The sequence below is a fragment of the Macrobrachium nipponense genome, chromosome 1, assembly GCF_015104395.2.
Source record: "Macrobrachium nipponense isolate FS-2020 chromosome 1, ASM1510439v2, whole genome shotgun sequence".
Taxonomy (NCBI): Eukaryota; Metazoa; Arthropoda; class Malacostraca; order Decapoda; family Palaemonidae; genus Macrobrachium; species Macrobrachium nipponense.
In genome coordinates, this window is record NC_087200.1 from 161,984,895 (window position 1) to 162,006,788 (window position 21,894).

At 39.5% G+C, this 21,894-nt stretch overlaps 1 protein-coding gene across 1 annotated transcript in view; it reads left to right on the forward strand.

Moving 5' to 3' along the window:
* Positions 1–21,894, forward strand: part of LOC135219793 (WD repeat domain phosphoinositide-interacting protein 4-like) — a 169,176-nt gene that overhangs the window by 120,910 nt on the left and 26,372 nt on the right. The window contains exon 7 of the mRNA XM_064256865.1: positions 21,264–21,382. Coding sequence (XP_064112935.1) covers positions 21,264–21,382 — 119 coding nt within the window. The remainder of the gene's footprint in view (positions 1–21,263; positions 21,383–21,894) is intronic.

Consider the following 21,894-nt stretch of genomic DNA (forward strand, 5'->3'; position numbering starts at 1 on the left):
CCCAGCAGATGCTTCTAGTGGCTGGGACTGTGCTGGGATACTCTTCAGGGCATGTTGTTGTCTCTCATCAAGAAAACTTAGAACAGAATTAGAAAAAACTTCAAATGGTTCCTGGCACACCCCAGTTTCCAGACAGTAATTAGAACATGATGGGTCTGCTGCAGTTTACATTAGTAATAGATCCAGTACTCTGATTGCAATTGAAAAACTTGAAAAAAAATTTGGTTAAGTGCACACAAATAAAAATATGAGACCAATTTTGCCAAAAGTATCAGAAAGTTGGGGAGATATTTCGGCCTTTGACCCAGATGGGATCTCTGGTAAAACAGGTCACCCTGACTCCTCCATCTGTAAGTGACAATACTACACTCAAATGCCTTGTTGACAGGTTGGGAAGGACATTGGGAGGATTGTTAGGTGGCAGGGAGGTAGTCAGCTACTCTGAAGAATTGTTATATCAGTTTCCTGGAGCGGATTACTATCTTTTTGTCTTTTAAATATGTCTCCAGAAGAGACATATTTTGTTGGGTTCTAGACAACACAGTGCTGTATACTGCCATCAAGAAATCAGGAACATAATGCTAGCCATCCTTCAGATGGCACAAGTAAAGAATGGCACCTGTCTGCAATTCACTTCACTGTGTGTCTCAATGTAATAGCAGACTTTATATCAAGGAAAATAACAGCCTCAACAAAGTGGACATTAGACAACTACTCTCTACAAACAATAGCAAACATGCTTCCACAACCGGAAGTGGACCTGTTTACCACATACAAGAATTACAAGTGGAACAAGTGGGGGAGGTGGAGGAAGATTTTTTTTTCCTGCTTTGTCCCAGATTTCAAAGGTTTTGAACTAACTCCTAACCTTCACAGGAGCAGCTTACTTATTACAGGCAGTCCCTGGTTATCAGTGTCCTCTGTTATTGGCAATCCAGATTTATGGCGCTTGTATAGCAACGATAACTGAATTTTTGGCACTGATTCGATTATTGGCAATAATAACTGAGGATCTCTGTCAATAACTGATGATCGGTATTCTTATTGCCGATTTTTGGTTATCGTCATGCCATTGGGAATGGAACCCCTGCCTGTAGCCCCAAAGTGACCAAACGGGCATTGGTTCCTGTTACTTCAACATTGGGCATAAAGATAAATTCCACTACCGTCAGCTTTTCTATCCCAGAAAGTAGGAGGAAAAGTTGTTTATGCATCCACCTTTCTGAGCAGAGACCTTCTCGTATGGATTTTTAAAATATCTACCATGAAAACTACTCCTCCCAGCATTGCCAGGTACCTAGTGAAAAATTATGGACATCATCTATCTGGTAATGCCAGTCCATATGGAAGATATGGTTAGATTATATCCATACTGAGAGCCCAGTCAAGATTTCTACAGAAAAACTTAAATCTTCTTATACAGTTATACCTGTATATACCTGAACATACAGAATTACAAACTTATTTTTGTCAAAATTCAGCTTTGGACTTGCATACAAGAAGCTAACCCTGCTGAACTTGATGCCTACCTGTATTAAGATATGACAAGGACTTTCTCAAAACATAACTTGTGTGCTTTATTGTGGATTCACCATTAAATTAGCTCCCCTTGTCCTTCAAAACAGTGTTAAGTTAAACAATAGTAATAAGTTACCTAAGGCTGTTTGACTTGTCATGTTTGTATTTATTACTCATTTCTGCTTTACTATTTAGGAAAGCCTACAGGTCAGCCAATAGTAATTGTATTTTATGTATGCAATTTACCAAGTAGTTACCCAGCTATAGTTTCTAAACCATTGGCAGCTAGAATTTTGAAAATCAAGGCAGCACTACGAGCATTGACTAGGCGATACCCCCGCCCTCTACTTGCGGGAGATAAGAACTATCTCAGCACAGAAGAGTTGTTTCTGCTGGCTGGTGCTGTCAACAGCGAGTTCAGTAGCAGTAGGAATTTTGGAATTATCTGTGGATTTTTGGTAAAGTACTCTGTTGAATTTGGTAGCCTTTTCAGCAAAAATATTTAGCTATTGTTAGGAGTTTGGCGAAGTAGTTAAATTTTTGCTTTTGTTTGAGTTAGCAAGTATTAGGCATGTTGGATACCAGCTCTCTTAGTACCTAGCTATTGCAGCAAAGGCTGCAATACTAGGCTTATTGAGGCCTGTTATGACCTGCATTCAGTTTGTATTAAGTGTAGGGGTCAACCTTGCACACTGAATTTGACTTGTGGGGAATGTGTTGATTGGGGTGACAAAACATGGAAGACCTTAACTAGCTATTTGAGTAAGTTAGAAAGAGACAAAAAGAGAAAGGCTAATCCTAGAGCAAACACTAAGAAATGGTTAGACAATCAGAATATGACCAAATCCTAAACCTGACTTTCTAGCACCCAAACCCAATACCTTTGCCAGCCTCAAAGCACAAGTAGACCTAAATTCTCTATTATGTTACAGGCGATAGAGACTTTAGGAGCATCTGTTAAGATGTAATAGAGAAGGTAGGGGATAAAGTGTGTGTTACTGTTGTGGAGAAGGTGGCTGTTCGTCCTGCTGATTCTCCTAGGCAAGGGTCCCTGTCAAACTGCCAAGCCCCTGGGAGGAGTCGTACTGGTAGCCCAAGGGAGGTCAGTGGGGTCTGCCCACGAGCAGTCACCCCCTCAAGCTGTCCCGTTGAAAAGTCCCAGACCGTAATAGAGCACCATTGGAAAGGCATCTCTAAGGAGTCTCTACTCTCATTGAGCGATTCAAATTCTGTGGAGTCTTTCCCCAGACGCCAATAGCGCTTTGTACATGAGTCTCATTTGCTGAAAAGCAAGGAATTTGTCCTTGATGTCGGTCTAAAGAGGTAGCACAAAGGAAAAGTACTGAGCATCGTTGGCGCCGGTTCCTTATCCTCCCTTGCTTCGCTCTCCAGGTCCTTCTTCTGCTTTTGCCTCTGGCTCCAAGAAGCAGTCTTCACCTGAGCATCTGTCAGTGCATGTGTAACCTTATACGTAGGAGGGTATTGCGTGTCCTTTGATGTTAGTAGAGATTCAGGAGCGCCCGTTGGTGCAGGAGCCTATACTGGCATGTGAGTCTTCTCTTCCAGATCAGTCTTAGGCACTCTCATCCCCTGGCATTGGAACCAGTGGTTTTTCAAGAGTGGGTTTTGGCCCTGGAATGACTCGAGCACCCATTGGTGCCACAAGCTCCTAAGCTCCCATTGTGCCACAAACACCCAAGTGCCCATTGGCGCCGCAAGCAACTGAGTGCCCATCGGTACCTTTGGAACAACCAAACGGCTGCAGTATCTTGAACTTCAGCGATTTTGGATGCGTCCATTGCAGCAATTCAAAGTAAGCTTGATCGTATCTTAGGCTTTATGAAAACTTCACCTCCTGCTGTTCACATTTTTGACAGAGAGGTGAGGAAGAGGATAAGGAGACTCCTCCTACAGATTACAAGTCACTTCTTCACTCTTTTTTTTTTTTTTTATTTCTCAAACTACGGCCCTGGCTTTGCCAGAATCAAACCTACGGCCCTGGGTTTGCCAGAATCGTCTTATATGAGAGATAATCATTCAGACTCATCAAAATTACCTAAAATAGTCCTTTCCTTTTCTGCTTGCAAAACCTTGAAAGATATTAATGTTTGGCTTTTGGACAAGAGGGGTGAGGGGAGGGTTAATTTTAACTTCCCTCCTTTTCACCTTTCCACAAGGGAGGCTCTTGTGTTACGAGACTGGGGTGGCTCTCTCTTTGGGTTTTTCTGCCTCCGCCCAGGAGGACTTTACTGGTCTTATTGATTCGGCTGGGAGGACATTTAATTTGGCCAAAATAATCTTTTCAGTGTCAGAACTGGACTACCTAACTAAGAATATTTTTAGGGTTTTGAGGTAATAAACTTCTTGGATTGGGTAGTGGGAGCCTTGGGTCGGAAGATCAAGGAATGCTCCTTATTGGATAAGGAAACCTTTTCTGACATTTCAGGTGTTATATATTGCCTTGATGAAAGTATAAGTGATAGTTTGTTGGAACTGGCCTCTCTTTTTTACTTTAGGCATTCTTAAGAAGCGAGAGCTTTGTTGTTCGTTCACCACTAAAGGTGTTTCTTGGACACAAAGGTCTGCCTTACTTTACTCTCCTCTGGAAAGAGACACCTCTTCCCAGAGGACACTGTGGTTCAAGTTTCTTCCGATCTTCAGAAGAAATCCACCCATGATTTTTTCTTGCCTGAAACATCCTTGTGATCCAACTCCCAGTTCTCGCCTCTCACCAGCTACGCATGTTCAGCCATTTTGTGGCAGGCGAATATCTAAATCCTTCCCTAGATCTAAGGGGTGATCTCACTTCACCCCTAGAGCAATTAACCCTCTTACGCCGATTGGACGTATTAAACGTCGAGTCAAAATGTCTCCCTTATGCCGATTGGACGTATCATACGTCGACTCAAAAAATACTTATAGGCCTACCAGCCGAAAACTTTTGAATCACGAGCCTTGGGGGATGCTGGGAGTTCACGGATCAAGGCGTTGTTTTGTTTGCAATCGTTACGCAGGCGCGCAAGTGCGAATTTCTTTCTGATCGCACTAAAAAGTATCAGTGACACATCTTAAAAATTATTTTGTCACTTTGACATAATTTTTACACCGTTTTAAATTATCCGTTACATGGAGTATTATATATGAAAATGTGTGCAATTTCATGTAGAATACATCAAAAAAATACTCATGATTGTAGCTTTTATCAGTTTTGAAATATTTTCATATAAATAACGATAAGTGCCAAAATTTCAACCTTCGGTCAACTTTGACTCTACCGAAATGGTCGAAAAACGCAATTGTAAGCTAAAACTCTTATATTCTAGTAATATTCAATCATTTACCTTCATTTTGCAACAAATTGAAAGTCTCTAGCACAATATTTTGATTTATGGTGAATTTATGAAAAAACTTTTTCCTTACGTCCGTGCGGTAACTCCTCCGATAAATTTTTTCGTGCGATTGTCCTAATGTTTGCACCATTTTAAATTAGCCGTTACCTAAAGTTTTATATATGGAAATGTGCGCAATTTCATGCACAATACATCTAAAAATAACCCATGGTTGTAGCTTTTATCAGTTTTGAAATATTTTCATATAAATAACAATAAGTGCAAATATTTCAACCTTTGGTCAACTTTGACTCTACCGAAATGGTTGAAAAATGCAATTGTAAGCTAAAACTCTTATATTCTAGTAATATTGAATCATTTACCTTCATTTTGCAACGAATTGGAAGTCTCTTGCACAATATTTAGATTTTTGGTGAATTTATGAAAAAAAAAACATTTTCCTTACGTCCGCGCGGTAACTCTTCCGAAAAAATCAGAAATTTTTTCGTGCGGTTGTCGAAATGTTTGCACCATTTAAAATTAGCCGTTACATAAAGTTTTATATATGAAAATGTGCGAAATTTAATGTAGAATACAATGAAAAATGATTGAAGGTTGTAGCTTTCCTCTTTTTCGAAATACTTGCATATAAATCACGATAAATAGAAAAAAACCACGTTCTGTCAACTTTGACTCTACCGAAATAGTCGAAAAACGCAATTGTAAGCTATAACTCTTACAATCTAGTAATATACAGTCATTTATCTTCATTTTGAAACAAATTTGAAGGGTTCTAGCCAACAAATTTAGATTTATGGTGAATTTAAAAAAAAAACTTTCTTTCCCTCCGCGCACTGATTCGCGGCCGCAAATCTCCGAAATGCGTACATCGCATTCTCCTAATATTTGCTCCTTTTCATATTAGGCGTTTTATAGAGTTTCATATATGAAAACGTGTGCAAATTCATGAAGAATACAAACAAAAATATTTGAAGGTTGTAGCTTTTCTCATTTTTGCAATATTTGCATATAAAAAATATATATATAAAAATTTTGACATTTGGTCAACTTTAACTCGTCCGAAATGGACGAAAACTGCAATTCTAAGCTAAAACTCTTACAGTATCGTAATATTCAATCATTTGTCTTCATTTTAAAACAAATTGGAAGTCTCTAGAACAATATTTAGATTTATGGTGAATTTTTGAAAAAAAAATTTGTTTACGTCCACGTGTTACGAATTCATGCATCATTTTGTGATAATATTTTTTCTGTGTTGCTTTGATTGTTTTACAATGTGTTATATATAAAAATGATTGCAATTTAGTGTACAATACAACAAAAAAAGTAACTCGTTAGCTTTAACCGTTTTTCGCACAGCTTGATTTGAATACAATTATGTATGAATTTTTTTTTTCGCTACCATATATTGCATTATTTATATATGATAATGATATTTTTTTTCATTTCTGATGATTGCATAATAAACTTCAGGCAATGACAAAAAAAGGAGCCAAAATTGAACTCTTAATCTTGAAAACTAAGCGCGCTGTGATTAAAAAAAAAAATTATTTTTTCCGCTTCCGCGCTCACTCCAAACCCGCCTCGGCATACAGGAGACGTTTTGGTTTTTAGGGCTTAGGTGTAAGAGGGTTAAGAAGTCTTCATCCAAGTCCTCAACAAAAAAGTGAACATTCAGTCATTCGTGCACCAGTAGGGGCAAGACTTCTCCAGTTCTAGAGAAATTGGGAAGTAAGAAGGGCGGAACCGCGAATCTTCGAAGTTTTGAAAGAGGGCTGTGGCGGGATCACAAGCCAGAAAAAAAACAAGAGCAAAATCCCCCCCCACATTAACCTAAACAATCCACCTGCCAAAATCCACCCTCAGTCACACTTTCTTCTTTACACAACAAATACACGCTTGACAATTGATCTACACCTATACAAAAACAAAACAAAAACAAAAACAACACAAAACACACGTACTTACCAACACTCCAGATACTCCCCGCTATCCTGTGCTATCCCACTGGTTGAGGTCCAGAAATACCAACAACAATACAAAAAATCACACATAACAACAACACCACACAACAAAAGACCACTGCACAAACACACAGACAGCACAACAAAAAACTCTAAGCAAAAAAAAAAACACTAACTTGACAACAACAAAACAACAAAAAAAAAAAAACAAAAAAACAGCTAATTTCCAATCCTTCAAATAACTGTCCGACACTAATAAACCTCACCAGTTCTTACTAAAGACTCGCTTAAGACTGACCGAAAACTCTCACTCAAAACACAGACCTCCAACAGCAAACAGCCCAGAACCTATCGACAACCAATTCAGTCATTAACCATCCATACAGCAATTACACCCTCTCTCTCTCTCTCTCTCTCTCTCTCTCTTCTCTCTCTCTCTCTCTCTCTCTCTCTCTCACACACAACACACACACACACACAGACATTGTCAAATGGAACTTCATAACTCCTCCATATTTCCTCCCCTGTTACATTTGACAACATCTCCTTTCACTCACACACCCACACTAAACTAGCCTTCCGCAACACCCACGGATGTCCAGATGCAGGTCCCCTGATCTCTTTGAGGGCCCTCATACACACACTCAGTTACACCGCCATCAACTTCTCCCAGCTCACTTCCAGTCAGACTACCATTACCATCTCCCTCACTACCATCCCCCCAAATCCCATTCACTATCTCATCTACCCCCTCTAACTCTTGTCCGAACATCTCTCGTAACTCTGCCACCAAATCACTTACCTCATTTACACTCCTGCCAAACTCCCGAAGAGACTCATTCATACTGCCAACTACATCCTTACTACCTGATTCCCTTCCTGGTGAAACTTCACTAAACCCTGACAATTCAAACCCACACACGCTATAGGTATCATTCCTCCCCTCAAAGTCATCTGTATTACACTGTGTAGCCTTATCCACCATTTTTATTTACCCTAACAACTAACAACCCCTCTATCATGCAGCGCAAGTTTCCCTTTCATTCCCTTTCCTTACCCTTTTCCGCTTCCTTCCATACTCAACCAACACCAACTGCCGATCTTCCAGACCCATTTGCTCACTGACACTCGGTTCACATTTATTCACCCTCAACCACTCACCCATCGCATTCTCCCGAACATACTGCCGCACACTAGAGGACCCACCCAACTGAATCCCCTTTTCACTTAGTTTCCCGATTTCCCAGCCTGACTCATCCTCTTTCGCCTACACACACTCGCCACATGACCTTCCATTCCACATTCAACACATTTCGCACGCTGTTCTTTACAGATCCTAGCATAATGCCCGTTCTTCCCGCAGTTGCCGCAAACTATGTTCATTACGGGTACCCCGACGATCCACTAGCTTATATGCCCTAACCTGTCCACACCTATAACATTTAATATCCCTATCTTTTCTTACACTCCCTCACCAAATGCCCTGTTTGCCCACACCCAAAGCACGCTCCTAACGCCCAACGACATTCATTCTTCCTGTGTCCTGGCTTACCACAATATATAATACTGATCTCGCTCACGACTAACTGACCCTCTAACTCTTCCAACACCTCGCACATCCTATCTCTTTTAGGGCTAACTACACTCACATTACTTGCCCTAATACTCCTATCTACCACTTGCTCTGCTATTCGCCTTGGCCCTTCCAAAACTGCCTCCCTATAGCTTTTAAACTCCGGTACAACCTCAGCTACTTCAGTCCTAACACTAACACTTCAACTCTCTTTCATACACCTATCTAACTCATAATCCTCTACTATTTCTAAAATGTCGTTCCAGGTTAACCTTTCATTCGTCCATCGCATTTTCTCCTTACGCTTCAGATTTATAACTCATATACACTCTCTGGTACAGTCGCCAACAACTTTCACACTAACTCCTTACACTCATTTATCCTTCGTCCCAAACCCCAAATTTTTTCCTAGCTAATGTTTCTAACCTACAGACATACATCGACAACGACTCACCAACATTCATTCTTGCCTCCTCAAAATCTTGCTTCCTCCTATATCTAACGCTACCCTTTATCCTCTTTGCCTGTTCTACAATCCTAGCTTTTACACTCTCATACAGCACATTCCCTACACTCATAATTACCCTATACATATTCAACAAAAATCCCGTCAAAAAGTTACCTAACTCTCTTGCCCAGACTCTCTTGTTATCCCCATACTTTGCCTCACAATACCTCTCATAATCCTCAAAAAAGTCCCTTATGTCCCCTACTACTACCATATTCCTTGTATTGTGCACATCGGGGTAAACCTCTCTCATATACACAGCCTTTCGTACTTCCCGCTCACTCTCACTCTCACTTTCGCTACTTCCATTCTGACCTATCTTTCCCTCTTCCGAATACAGCGAATCCACTTCCATACTCACATCCATACCCCTAACTACGCTCTTCTTACCCTTTCTACCTACCTGTTTCCACTCACCGCTATCCAAATCACTCTCAGCCCTTTCCCCAATGTATTCTGACCTAGTCTCATCCTGTCCATCAACCCTTACTAACCTTCTATCCCTAGTCTTCTTCTTTTCCTCAGCCACTTTCTTATTCTTGTTCCTCAGGTTTATCCTTATCCTGTGTCTTCCCCTTCTTTCCCTTACCTATCACAACCGATCCCCGTTCTTCACTCGTACACTCATCCACTCGCTCTTTTGCTTCCTTTACCACTCCTGGCCCGTCACAAGACCCAGTAAGCCTACCTCCTACAGCTCCCTCTCCCACGAATCCCTTCATCATCTCTTGCACTGCATTCATCATTACCCCCAATTTTTCATCCATTTTCTCAACCATTCTCTCTTCCGCTCCTTTCACCTCTTCTTTCATTTTCCACTTTCGCACTCCTTAATATTCCTCTCATTTCCTCTAACTCCCTCTTCTGCTCCTCACACTACCCTCAACCTCTCAACTTCCAGCCTTCCCTTAGCTTCCCTCGCCAACCTTAGCTCCTCCTTCAGCCTCTCTATCTCTTTCAACCCTTCCATCCTCATTTTCTCCACCAATCACACAATTCAATACCCCAATTGCCCTGCAGCTGCCGAACCAACAGTCCCTGTTCGGGCGCCAAAAAATAATGTGGCGGGATCACAAGCCAGAAAAAAAAAACAAGAGCAAAAATCCTCTCTCTCCCCCCCCCACATTAACCTAAATGATCCACCTGTCAAAATCCACCCTCAGTCACACTTTCTTCTTTACACAACAAATAAACGCAGGACAATTGACCTTCACCTATACAAAAACAAAACAAAAACAACACAAAACACACGTACTTGCCAACACTCCAGATACTCCCGGCTATCCTGTGCTGTCCCACTGGTTGAGGTCCAGAAATACCAACAACAATGCAAAAAATCACACAACAACAAAACACAACACAACAAAAGACCACTGCACAAACAACACAACAGCACAGGCACAAAAACTCTAAGCAAAAAAAAAACACTTAAATTGACAACAACAAAACAACACACAAAAAACAGCTAATTTCCAATCCTTCAAATAACTGTCCGACACTAATAAACCTCACCAGTTCTTACTAAAGACTCGCTTAAGACTGACCGAAAACTCTCACTCAAAACACAGACCTCCAACAGCAAACAGCCCAGAACCTATCGACTCTCTCTCTCTCTCTCTCTCTCTCTCTCTCTCTCTCTCTCTCTCTCATCTCTCTCTCTCTCTCTCTCTCTCACACACACACACACACACACACACACACACACACACACACACACACAGACGTTGTCAAATGGAACTTCATAACTCCTCCATAGGGCTTGTCAAATGGAACTTCATAACTCCTCCATAGGGCTACGTGATCCCTTTTGAGAGAACTGTGCCATTGTTCAACTCCAATAAATTTGTCGGCCTACTCAGAAGATTCAAACAAATTCATTGCCCTTTCGGAGGAAGTTTCGTCACTCCTAAAGAAAAAGGCCATAAAGTTAGTAACAGATCCACTTACTCCAGGGTTCTACAATAATCTTTTTGTAGCCCCCAAGACCTTGGGGGGGTGGTTGGAGACCAGTACTAGATGTCAGCTTCCCGCATTTGTTTGTATGGAAAACAAGATTCAAAATGGAAACGAATCTTGACAGTTTTGGTATCCATTCGTCGGGGGAATTGGATGATTTCCATTGATATGGAAGAAGCTTACTTCCATATCCCAATTCACCAGGAATCAAAGAAATTTCTCCAATTGTTTTCAGAAATATAGTGTACCAGTTCAGAGCTTTGTTTTTCAGGCTGTCGACAGCCCCGCAAGTGTTTAATCATCTAGTACAGATCCGAGTGTCTATATCTGGACGATTGGCTTCTTCGTTCACACACAAGAAGTGCATGAAGGTATCTTTACTCAAAAGAATCCAAAATAGTAAACATATAAAATATTCAATAAATATGAAAACCCAAACTTACCCTAATTTGGTTCGCATATTACCAGGTTCACGAACAGATTTTTCAAGGATTCTTTTCTGTTCAATAAATCGAGAAATTGCGTTGTGTTTAAATATACGTCTTAAATTACCATATTTTGTGATCGTATCAACCCATTATTAACCAGGAATAGATATACTTACTTACCTAACCTTTTAAACCATTGTGTCATTTCCCTATACCACGATCCGAAGAATAGCCTTATTCATTTACAAATGCCTGTCAGTAACAATATCTATCGTGCATGCATGCCCTTCAATATTATCACCAAAACACTTATAAATTCTTAGACTTAGCTGTAATACATGATGATATTATTTCTCTGAAGTTGTGTTGATTCCTTTACCCCCCTCGCCATGTTGAGCTACCGTAAGGCGACGATGACCTTCACACTTAAACAACTAAACCGGTACAACCCTACCAGCCGGAACTCTTGACTCAAATCAGTCGGAGACGACTGACGATCCACGCATGCGCGACCCGCATTCACCAACGACAATACTTAACTACTTGTTAAAGATTACTTAGGGTTAAACCACCACTTAACGTATTTAACCCTTCAAAACACTTAATATAAAGAAATATTATACTATAACTACCAATTCCACACAATATATATATAATAATCTACGCATCTTGCACTGCATAATGTTTACAATATTTCTCTTACAAACTAAAGATAAATGATTGTTTACTGGTCTTTATACACTATCGTGATTCCATCTCGAGTCACGATACACTCCCAGCAAACAAAAGCAATATTTACAGTTATAATTGTCCTGCTTGAATGAGGGCTCTTCTGGCCTCAGTCCAGCCGCCTGTGCCATTTTTCTGTTCGGTCGGGGGGTGCTTTATCATCAGTTTTCTCAGATATGACAACATCAGTCTCTTGCCATAATTCTAAAGGATATAGCTTGACAACAGGTCTCATCACTTGACCTTGTGGGGTTTTTAAAGTAACCACGCGCAAGACATCATCCGGTCCCTCCCACATGTAATTTGACAATTTGACCGAGCTTCCAACGACTTCTTGGTCCTTCATCGTGTATCAACACAACATCTCCCATTTTGGGCCAAGATTCGTGTCTGATTCCCACCCGATGAGTTTCTCGGAGAGAAGTTAAATATTCTCTCTCCCACCTTTTCCACAGGTCATCACATTTTTTTGTAATGTACACAAATCGCTTTCCAACATCCTTATTTTCTCCATACAGAGGGTCCTTAGCTTCATCTTTCCAATCTATGACTTCCCTAGGGAAAGATCTCAATCTACGTCCTAAAATCAAATGATTGGGCGTCAGAATATCCAACTGATCTAATTCTCCCGGTGTATAACTTAAGGGTCTGTCATTAATAATTGCTTCAAGTTCAGTCACAACACAGGAAAGTTCACCAAAACTGAGAAAGGCCTGACCTATTACCTTTTTCAGACATGTTTTCAGAAGACCAATCAATCTTTCCCATATAGCTCCAAACCAAGGTGCTCTGGCTGGTATGAACTTCCATTTACATTCTATAGCATTTAGGTGTTCTTGTACTAAGGAACTTTCTGCCATTTTTCCAATGATAATTATCAAACCAGCTAAAACCAACAAACCTTTCCAGACTTTCAACAATTTCATCCAACAACTGTTTATACAAAATACAAATATTCAACAATTTCAGCAAATTTTAATTTAATATATATATAACCACCCCATTAAATGCAATTAATCAACACACTTCAAGAGAAATTCACTTCAGAACTTATCACAATAATTATATACAGCTTATAATTAATGCAATGCAAGATGCGTAGTCCCTCATCCCCACCCCACTTGGTCCACTTGTGTTATTACCATTCTCCTGAATCAGCATCACTGCTGACTCTTTCATATATCTTTTTTGCTAGTGTTTCAGAGACTTCTTGAGTCAAATGAACTCCATCATTGCCTAGATCCTCTTCAGTAAGACCATTACCAATGACATAATAACTGATTGACTTACGTAACCTTTGGTTCAACCTATTTCGACCTTTTCGATATTCATCATAGGTTACATATCTCAGGGTTGTGCGGGGTTCTACAGTGACGATATAGACTATCTTGACTCCATCCACATTGGAGATATCATTTACTAGTCCTATGATATTATTTCGAATATCACTTGTTGATTCAGCATCTTCACTATCTAGATCATTACTTCCTATAAAAAGTACAACTGCCTCTGCTTCACTCCCCTTTACTTCTTCAGATGAGATATCATAACAAGTAGCACCACCTTTTGAGCGTGTTATAAAATGAAGGTTTTCCTCTTCTTCATTTATTTCATCAAAGGCATTTTCCATTTTTCTTACCTGAGAATGTCCTAGGATCAGCACTATGCGTTTTTTTTGTTTCTTCACTTTCATTATCTGATATGTCAGACATTCCTACGTCTGATGTTTCTATGTCCAACATTGTTAATAATTCATCAAACTGTTCACTAATGGAGAAAAATAGACCAAGCAAGGGTGTAGGAAGGAACTACCTTATAATTACTTAATGCATTATGTTCATTATTTTCAACAGCACAACTAGATTAAATTCCCTCATTTTTCGTTTAAATAAACTTCAACTTAGCTGCTCGGTCATTAACAAGATGGCCGCCAGTGCGACTAAGTTATTCTTAATTAATGCCGAGACTAGCTTAACCCAACAATGAATGCCCGATCATTGACAAAATGGTTGCCAGTGTGACAATATTATCAATGTCGACGCAAACTCACTAATACACAACTCGAAAATTTCACTTTCAACTATTAACGAATTATCAAAATTCAACAACTTTCCAAAATTATTATTTCAATAAAAATCACAACTAATGAAAATCAATTTTCATACAAATGTTCTCAATTAGTGGCAACGATTAACACTGATCAATTCAAAATGTACAACGCATATATGATTTTCAATCACTTAAAAGTTCATTTTTTTTTTCCACAAGTTTCAACCTTCGTCGTTGTAAATGGTTTAATAGCCGTTAAACATTTATGAATCTAAAGAGAACAAAATTACTAATTTAAAATTCACACTCGCGATTTCCTACTACGATCGATAAATACAATTAATCAAAATAGAGTGCAATTACAAAAGGGAACGATAATATCTTACTCAACAATTTTCCCCATATGATTTACGGCATAAAGTTACGGCGTCAACGTTTTCTAAATTGCCAATACCATCCTAGCCATAACAACCCGACGCAACGAACACTTTCTCACGAAGCGCAATACTGGTAAAACACCTATTAGCCTATAAACACCAATATCAAAGTTAAAATATATGCGTTATCAATCAGTTACCAATTATCAATCATCACCCACAATAATAACGAATCCTGGTCACGGCACCATTTATATCTTTACTCAAAAGAATCCAAAATAGTAAACATATAAAATATTCAATAAATATGAAAACCCAAACTTACCCTATTTGGTTCGCATATTACCAGGTTCACGAACAGATTTTTCAAGGATTCTTTTCTGTTCAATAAATCGAGAAATTGCGTTGTGTTTAAATATACGTCTTAAATTACCATATTTTGTGATCGTATCAACCCATTATTTAACCAGGAATAGATATACTTATTACTAACCTTTAAACCATTGTGTCATTTCCTATACCACGATCCGAAGAATAGCCTTATTCATTTACAAATGCCTGTCAGTAACAATATCTATCGTGCATGCATGCCCTTCAATATTATCACCTAAAACACTTATAAATTCTTAGACTTAGCTGTAATACATGATGATATTATTTCTCTGAAGTTGTGTTGATTCCTTTACCCCCCTCGCATGTTGAGCTACCGTAAGGCGACGATGACCTTCACACTTAAACAACTAAACCGGTACCGCCGGACTCTTGACTCAAATCAGTCGGAGACGACTGACGATCCACGCATGCGCGACCCGCATTCACCAACGACAATATTTAACTACTTGTTAAAGATTACTTAGGGTTAAACCACCACTTAACGTATTTAACCCTTCAAAACACTTAATATAAAGAAATATTATACTATAACTACCAATTCCACACAATATATATATAATAATCTACGCATCTTGCACTGCATAATGTTTACAATATTTCTCTTACAAACTAAAGATAAATGATTGTTTACTGGTCTTTATACACTATCGTGATTCCATCTCGAGTCACAATAGAAGGATTTGCAGAGGACCTTTTTATTACCCAAAGAAATTAAGACGGTTAATAAACCTGAAAAACATCACAGCTAGCCTCTTGTCAGCAAATAGTCTACATGTATTGGGGATGAAGATAGACTCGGTGACTTTTTGGGGTTTTCCATCCCTTCTAAGGGTGGGATCTTGCATCCAAAAAGTGAATCATGCTCTATCCCTTCAGAAGTGCTCAGTGAAGGAGAGGATGAGCCTTTTAGGTTCTCTGTCTTCGATAGAACCATTTATAACCATGGGAAGACCTAACATGAGAAATTCCAATTTTGTTCCAAAGTGAATTGGAACAGGAAGAAGTTCCTGGACTCGTTTGTGCTCCAAGTAACGAATGAGATATGGAGGACCTGTCTTGGTGGAGATCAGAAGATGGGCTTTTAGAATGGAAGTCACTCCTCCCTCTGAGCCCCGACCTAGTATTCTACTCAGATGCGTCCGACCTAGGTTGGGTAGCTCTTATAGGAAACAGGAAAGTTTCAGAAATGTGGAATGGTCATGAGAATAGGTGGCATATCAATTTGAAGGAAATGATGGCAATCCATTGGGGACTGTTGGAATTTGCAGATTTAGTTTGCAACAAGGTAGTAAGAGTCTACTCGGACAGTACGACGGCGCTTTTGTACATCAGGGAGCAGGGAATAATGTACTTAATCTCTCTCTCTGCGAGGCAGCAAGGGGCCCTACTTCTTTAGGTGAATTGGAATCAGAAAAGAACCTAGACAAGATTCATCCAAGGAAACTCAACGTCCTAGCGGACGAATTGAGCTGCAAAAGGCTGGTCCTTCCCACAGAGTGGATGTTGAACCCATTAGTCTGCCTTGATTTATGGAAGCTTTTGGGCAAACTGATTCTAGATCTGTTTGCCACGGCAAAGAACCATTGTCTTCTTTGTATTGCTCACCAATCTTGAATCCTCAAGCATGGGCGACTGACGCAATGCTTGTGGATGGGTCGGACAAGGACCTGTATGCCTTCCCACCATTCAAGATGGTGAGGGAAGTCATCAAAAAGTTTAAGTCTCACTAGATCATTTTGATGACTAATTGCCCCATTCTGGCCAGCTCAGGAATGGTTTCTAGATCTACTAGAACTTCTGGTAGATATCCTAAGATTACTACCACAGGAACAGTCTTCTCCGACAGCCTCACTCCAGAAAGTTCCTTCAAGGTCTGTCCACTCTGGCCCTGACCGCTTACAGACTGTCCGGCGCCTTGTACGAGCGAAGGGTTTTTTTTCAAACCAGGCTGCAAGAGCTATCGCTTAATGCAGGAGAAAGTCATCTAATGATATATACACCAGGCTAATTGGTCAATCTTTAGGTCATGGTGGAAAATAAAATACCTTCTTCTAAAACCTTTATAGCTGAAATCACTGAATTCCTATTATACCCGAGGACTTCCAGGAAGCTGTTGACTGTGACCATTAAAGGATGTAAGTCTATGCTGGTTTTGGTCTTTTGACATACAGGAGTAGACCTGTCTTATGATAGAGACCTATTGGATCTTATCAAGTCTTTGGACACGGAACAACTTAAAGATCGTAGAACATTGTCATGGAACCTAGACGTGGGCCTTGAATAGCTGTTGGAACCACAGTTTGAGCCATTGAGTTCAACCTCTGTTAGAGACCTAATGAGAAAGACCATCTTTCTGTTAGCCTTGTCCATGGCAAAGAGGGTAAGTGAGCTTCATTCCCAGGACAACAGAGGGCATTTTGCTCAAGGTAATGTGGTGTACACATTAACTCTAGGTTTTTTTAAGCTAAAAAAAGAAACACTGTCCAAGCCATGGCCTTATTCTTTTGTTACTAAAAGTCTTACGGAGTTGGTGGGTCTGGAAGATGAAGAAAGGTCTGTATGCCCAGTTAGAGCAATTAAATATTATTTACAGCAGGCAGAAAAAATTTGGGGCACACCAGATCACTTGTGGTGTTCCATAGGGAATAGGGAACCTGTCTTGCACCCTGTCCAAGAACGCACTTGCTTTCATCTTGAGGAATTTGATCTTAGAAGCCCATTCCAAGTTGAAAGAATTAGAATTTGATGAAATTAAAGTTAAAATTCATGAAGTAAGGGCAGTTGCTACTTCACTTTCCATTAAGCACAACCTCTCATTAGATTCCTTTGTCCAAGCAACTTATTGGAAGTGTAAGTCAGTGTTCCTGTGTCATTACTTGCGAGAAATTGAAACAATTTATGACAATTGCAGTACCTTGGGTCCGTTTTTGGTTGCTGGCATGGTGTTGGGTAAAGGTGTATAGGAAGTAGCTCCTTCCTAATTTATTCTCTTCACCTTGAACAAGGTTGTTGAGTTTTTAGAGGGAATCTTGGGTACTATGTTTGTAATAGGAGTACTTGTCAGTTTATCCTTATTGGTGGGCATGATTTTTATATAAGGTTTGGCGGCAATATAATTACTCTGGTTTTGTTGTTTTGGTATTGGTACTGCGCACTGGGCAAGGACATCCATGGTGGACCTTGCTAGCCACAGACTATTCCGTAGCTGCATGGATCCCCTCTGTGTAGAAGACAACCCTTGGCTATACCGCCATGTCTCTACTAGGTAAGATGAGCGTAATTTAGAGGCTGAAAGCATCTGTACAGCTCTCGTAACAGGTAAGGAACCAACAAGCATTTCCATTAATGTGAGCACAATGTGCATTCTTTTATTTGTTAAGTATGCATATGTTAAGAATGCTGAAGGCATTAATACAGGACATTTGCAAGAATTAGTTTAGGCATTGAATTAAACTCTGAACTACATAAATAGACTTTATTTCCCAAAAGAAAAACAAGAATCTAACTATCACGAAACAGCTAGTTTTAAGAAAACAAATGAGAACATCGTCGCATAGAAAACAGACCATTTGAAACATTATCTGGGTAACTGAACAATTCTCACAAAGGAACAGAAAAATGAGACCCTTCTTTCTCCAAAACTCCAACATATTTGTTCCACAATTTAAATACTCACATAGCAAAAGTTGTCTCTTCATTTCTTCAGATATACAATTATGGCTCATCAAAACTGAAAATAGCTTGGCTTAGAGGCTGATAGTGACAAATCAGCAGAGTTCCTGTCAAAAGAGATTAGGCTCTTAGTAACACACATCGCAAATAATATAGCAATACATTTTATAAATGAGTCCACAAAAACAAACTGATAGTGATTCTCATGAATCAAACATGAGATTAAAAAAGGGTTCATTGATAAAAATAATAAATCTTGTAAATAAGTCAGTGCAAATAAAATGCTAAAAAGAAAGTTCACGGCATCGGTACATTACAGAGAAGGATCCAGTCACTGAAAAAAAACAGATTAGTAAGTAAGTGTCAATTCTCTATGTCAATATTTCAAAGTTTCTTGTAGTTTTCATGCACCCCTCATATTCACTCGAATGTTGGGCAGATAGTGCCTCAAAAATTGTATGAAAAGTTCACAGGGGAAGTAAAACATGATACACAAACAAACAAGCATTCTCTTAGGACCACTCCCTTTTGATGACGTCATGGTCATGTAACGAGTTCATTGCGTAAAATATAATTTGCCCCTTGATCCAAGAAATAATAATCTCGAAGGATAGAAACTATTCCTCACTGGCACCGCCCATGGAAACATACACACACATCCCTATATTGGGATTTTCCACAGCAAACTCAGCTCATTTGAAGGTGCCTTTGAAACAGTAGATTCTCCTTAACAAAGAACATTTACTTTTGTCTCTGTGAGAGTCAATGCTGATATCTATCATTTTAAAGAATGTGATTGTCAACAGATCCAATGCACACCACATCCGTCGTCTAACCATTTCCCATAGGTCAGTAGGAAATACAGTTTAAATATATAATGCATATCTCCATGAATCCCACCTCCTACAATGTGGGACTTGGTTATGTAACTACAGGCAGTCCCCGATTATCGGCAATCTCGGTTGATGGCGATCCGGTTTTATGGGACTTGTCTAGCGCCATAAAATCGGTGATATATGGTGCCATAAGGTCTGACTTTCGGTTATCAGTGTCTTAAGATGCCGGTAATAGAGTTATAGCGCCATAACATACCTAACAGAGGTGCAATTTACCGAAACTTGGCGCCATAAGTTGCTGAGTTTCAGTTAATTGCAGTTTTTGCTTAACAGCACCCTGCCGAGAATGGAACCCCCACCAATAACCGGGGACTGCCTGTAATTGGTAAGTTGCATACAGGTGGTCCCTGGTTATTGGCAGGGGTTCAGTTCCTGGCCAGGCACCACGAAGAGAAAATCGCCATTAAGCGAAGCATGAAAATCTAAGGGAGTAAAAATTACTTATGGCGCCGATACCCAGTTATTGGCGCCATAAGTATGATTCTGGGCTTGGCCGTGTCGCTCCGTAAAATAGGTTCCTTTAGCACTATTTCTAAGGTAAAATATTGTTATAATACCAGAGAACCGCTAAATTGGAAATGCCAGAATATTCTGGCTCGCTCACCTTTATTAAAAGGTGTCGGTATGGTTTCTGGGGCGAGTGAAACCACTACCACGGGTCCTTTTCCAATTAGCCTCTCCTACATCAAAAAACCTCAAAAAGAGAGGAGCCAACCTATGGCTCACTACCTGCTACCGTGTAGCTAGCGCCTGTGACGTCATTCCTTTGATAGCATTACTACGCTGCATACGCGTTTTCTTTTGCTGTGTTGTGTTTCTCGCTTTTTGGAATTTTCTTTCACCATGGATCGTCAATCTGCTTCTGCATCCAAGTTAAGTACTGCTATTATAGTTGACACTATTTAGGGACTGCCTTTGGCTTGTTTAACCGAATTATTTAGGTTTTTATGAGCCGACGTCCCACGCTGCTTCGGCCCCGAGCCGCCATTGCAGCGTGCTCCTTTGTGTCTCCTCCTTTCGTGTCTCACGTGGTCTCCCATACCTAGTGAGCTCGAATTATTATAGCAGTATTGTTTCACTCCCTTAGACTTTCATGGTTTGCTTCATGGCGCCCCGATAACCGCTATGGCACGCCATAGCAGAGGGGTGGTTTATGGAGCCGATAACCGAATGTGGCACCATAAGAAACCATATTTTTTTATGAATAATTTCGAAAACCGCCTTAAAACCGAAGCGCCATAGAGCAAAGCAGCAGATAACCGGGGACCACCTGTACATGATCAAAGCCCTCCCTCCTCCCCTCTCATGGATAACAGGGCATAAACAACTGTCATTTCCATGCTGAGATGGTTCCTATCTTCCCTGGTAGAGGGCGGGGGTATCGCCTAGCCAATACACATAGCGCCGCTACGAATTTCAAAATTCTAGCTGCTGATGGTTTAGAAAATATAGCTATGTAACTTTTTGGTAAGTATGCCTAAAATCTCATTTTATTACAAAAACGTCATTTTCTAATGGGATAATAATTTTCTTCAGTGTATGTTATTTCATGTTTTTTTATAATTCCTTTAAGTGAATTTTTGTATTTAGAACATTATTAATGATCTAAAGGGTCCACAATAATACAAAGTGTTAAGAGTCGTGTATAATTTGTAAGACTTTACGAAAAGCTTTGAAGGGTTCGAAAGCTTTTAGTAAAGTCTTAAAAATTATACACGGACTCTTAACACTTTTTATTATTGTGGATCCTTTAGAACATTATATATACTCTTGCGATCGAGAGTTTTTCCCTACTAACATTATTAATAGTAATACAGAACTGGATTCAGTATTTCTGATATCACCGACAGGTTTTCTGGCATAGGATTTCTAGGAGGTTACATGGAATCACAGTGGGCGTTAGCAAATTTCACAGTACCTCCAGAATGTGCTTGTATATGTGCCTTTGGTGTCAACTCTACTGTGTATGGTGAGTAGCAGTTATGTTAGTGAATGTAATTTGTTACTAGTATGGTAGGAATGTAACAATGGCTGTTCATACTAATGATTCTTTCACTTTTTAAATTTACTAATATTTTAACTAGGCCACAAAGAATGTTTTTTATATTCTTATTCTTTCATCTGTTAAAGATAGTAAGGCCCAAAATCAAACTCCAGACTAGTCATCTTTTAAAAAGGAATTAAATTTTTCAAGCTTGGATAAATGGGAGTTGATGCATCATGTCTAAATTTTGATTAATTAAATTTTAACTGATAGATTGCAAAGGGTAGTTGATAGGCACAGTAATGGCTGCAGGACATTGGATCATCCCCAACAAAATCATTTCTTGACAGTGTTTCTTGTAACATGTAACTTATATAAAATTTTATGAATCATTATTAATTGTAAATTCACTCTTGAGAATTATATCTGGTTTATCCTAGCTTCAGTTAAAAAAACAAATTGGTAAAATTATCAACTCAATTACTTCTAGAGAATTG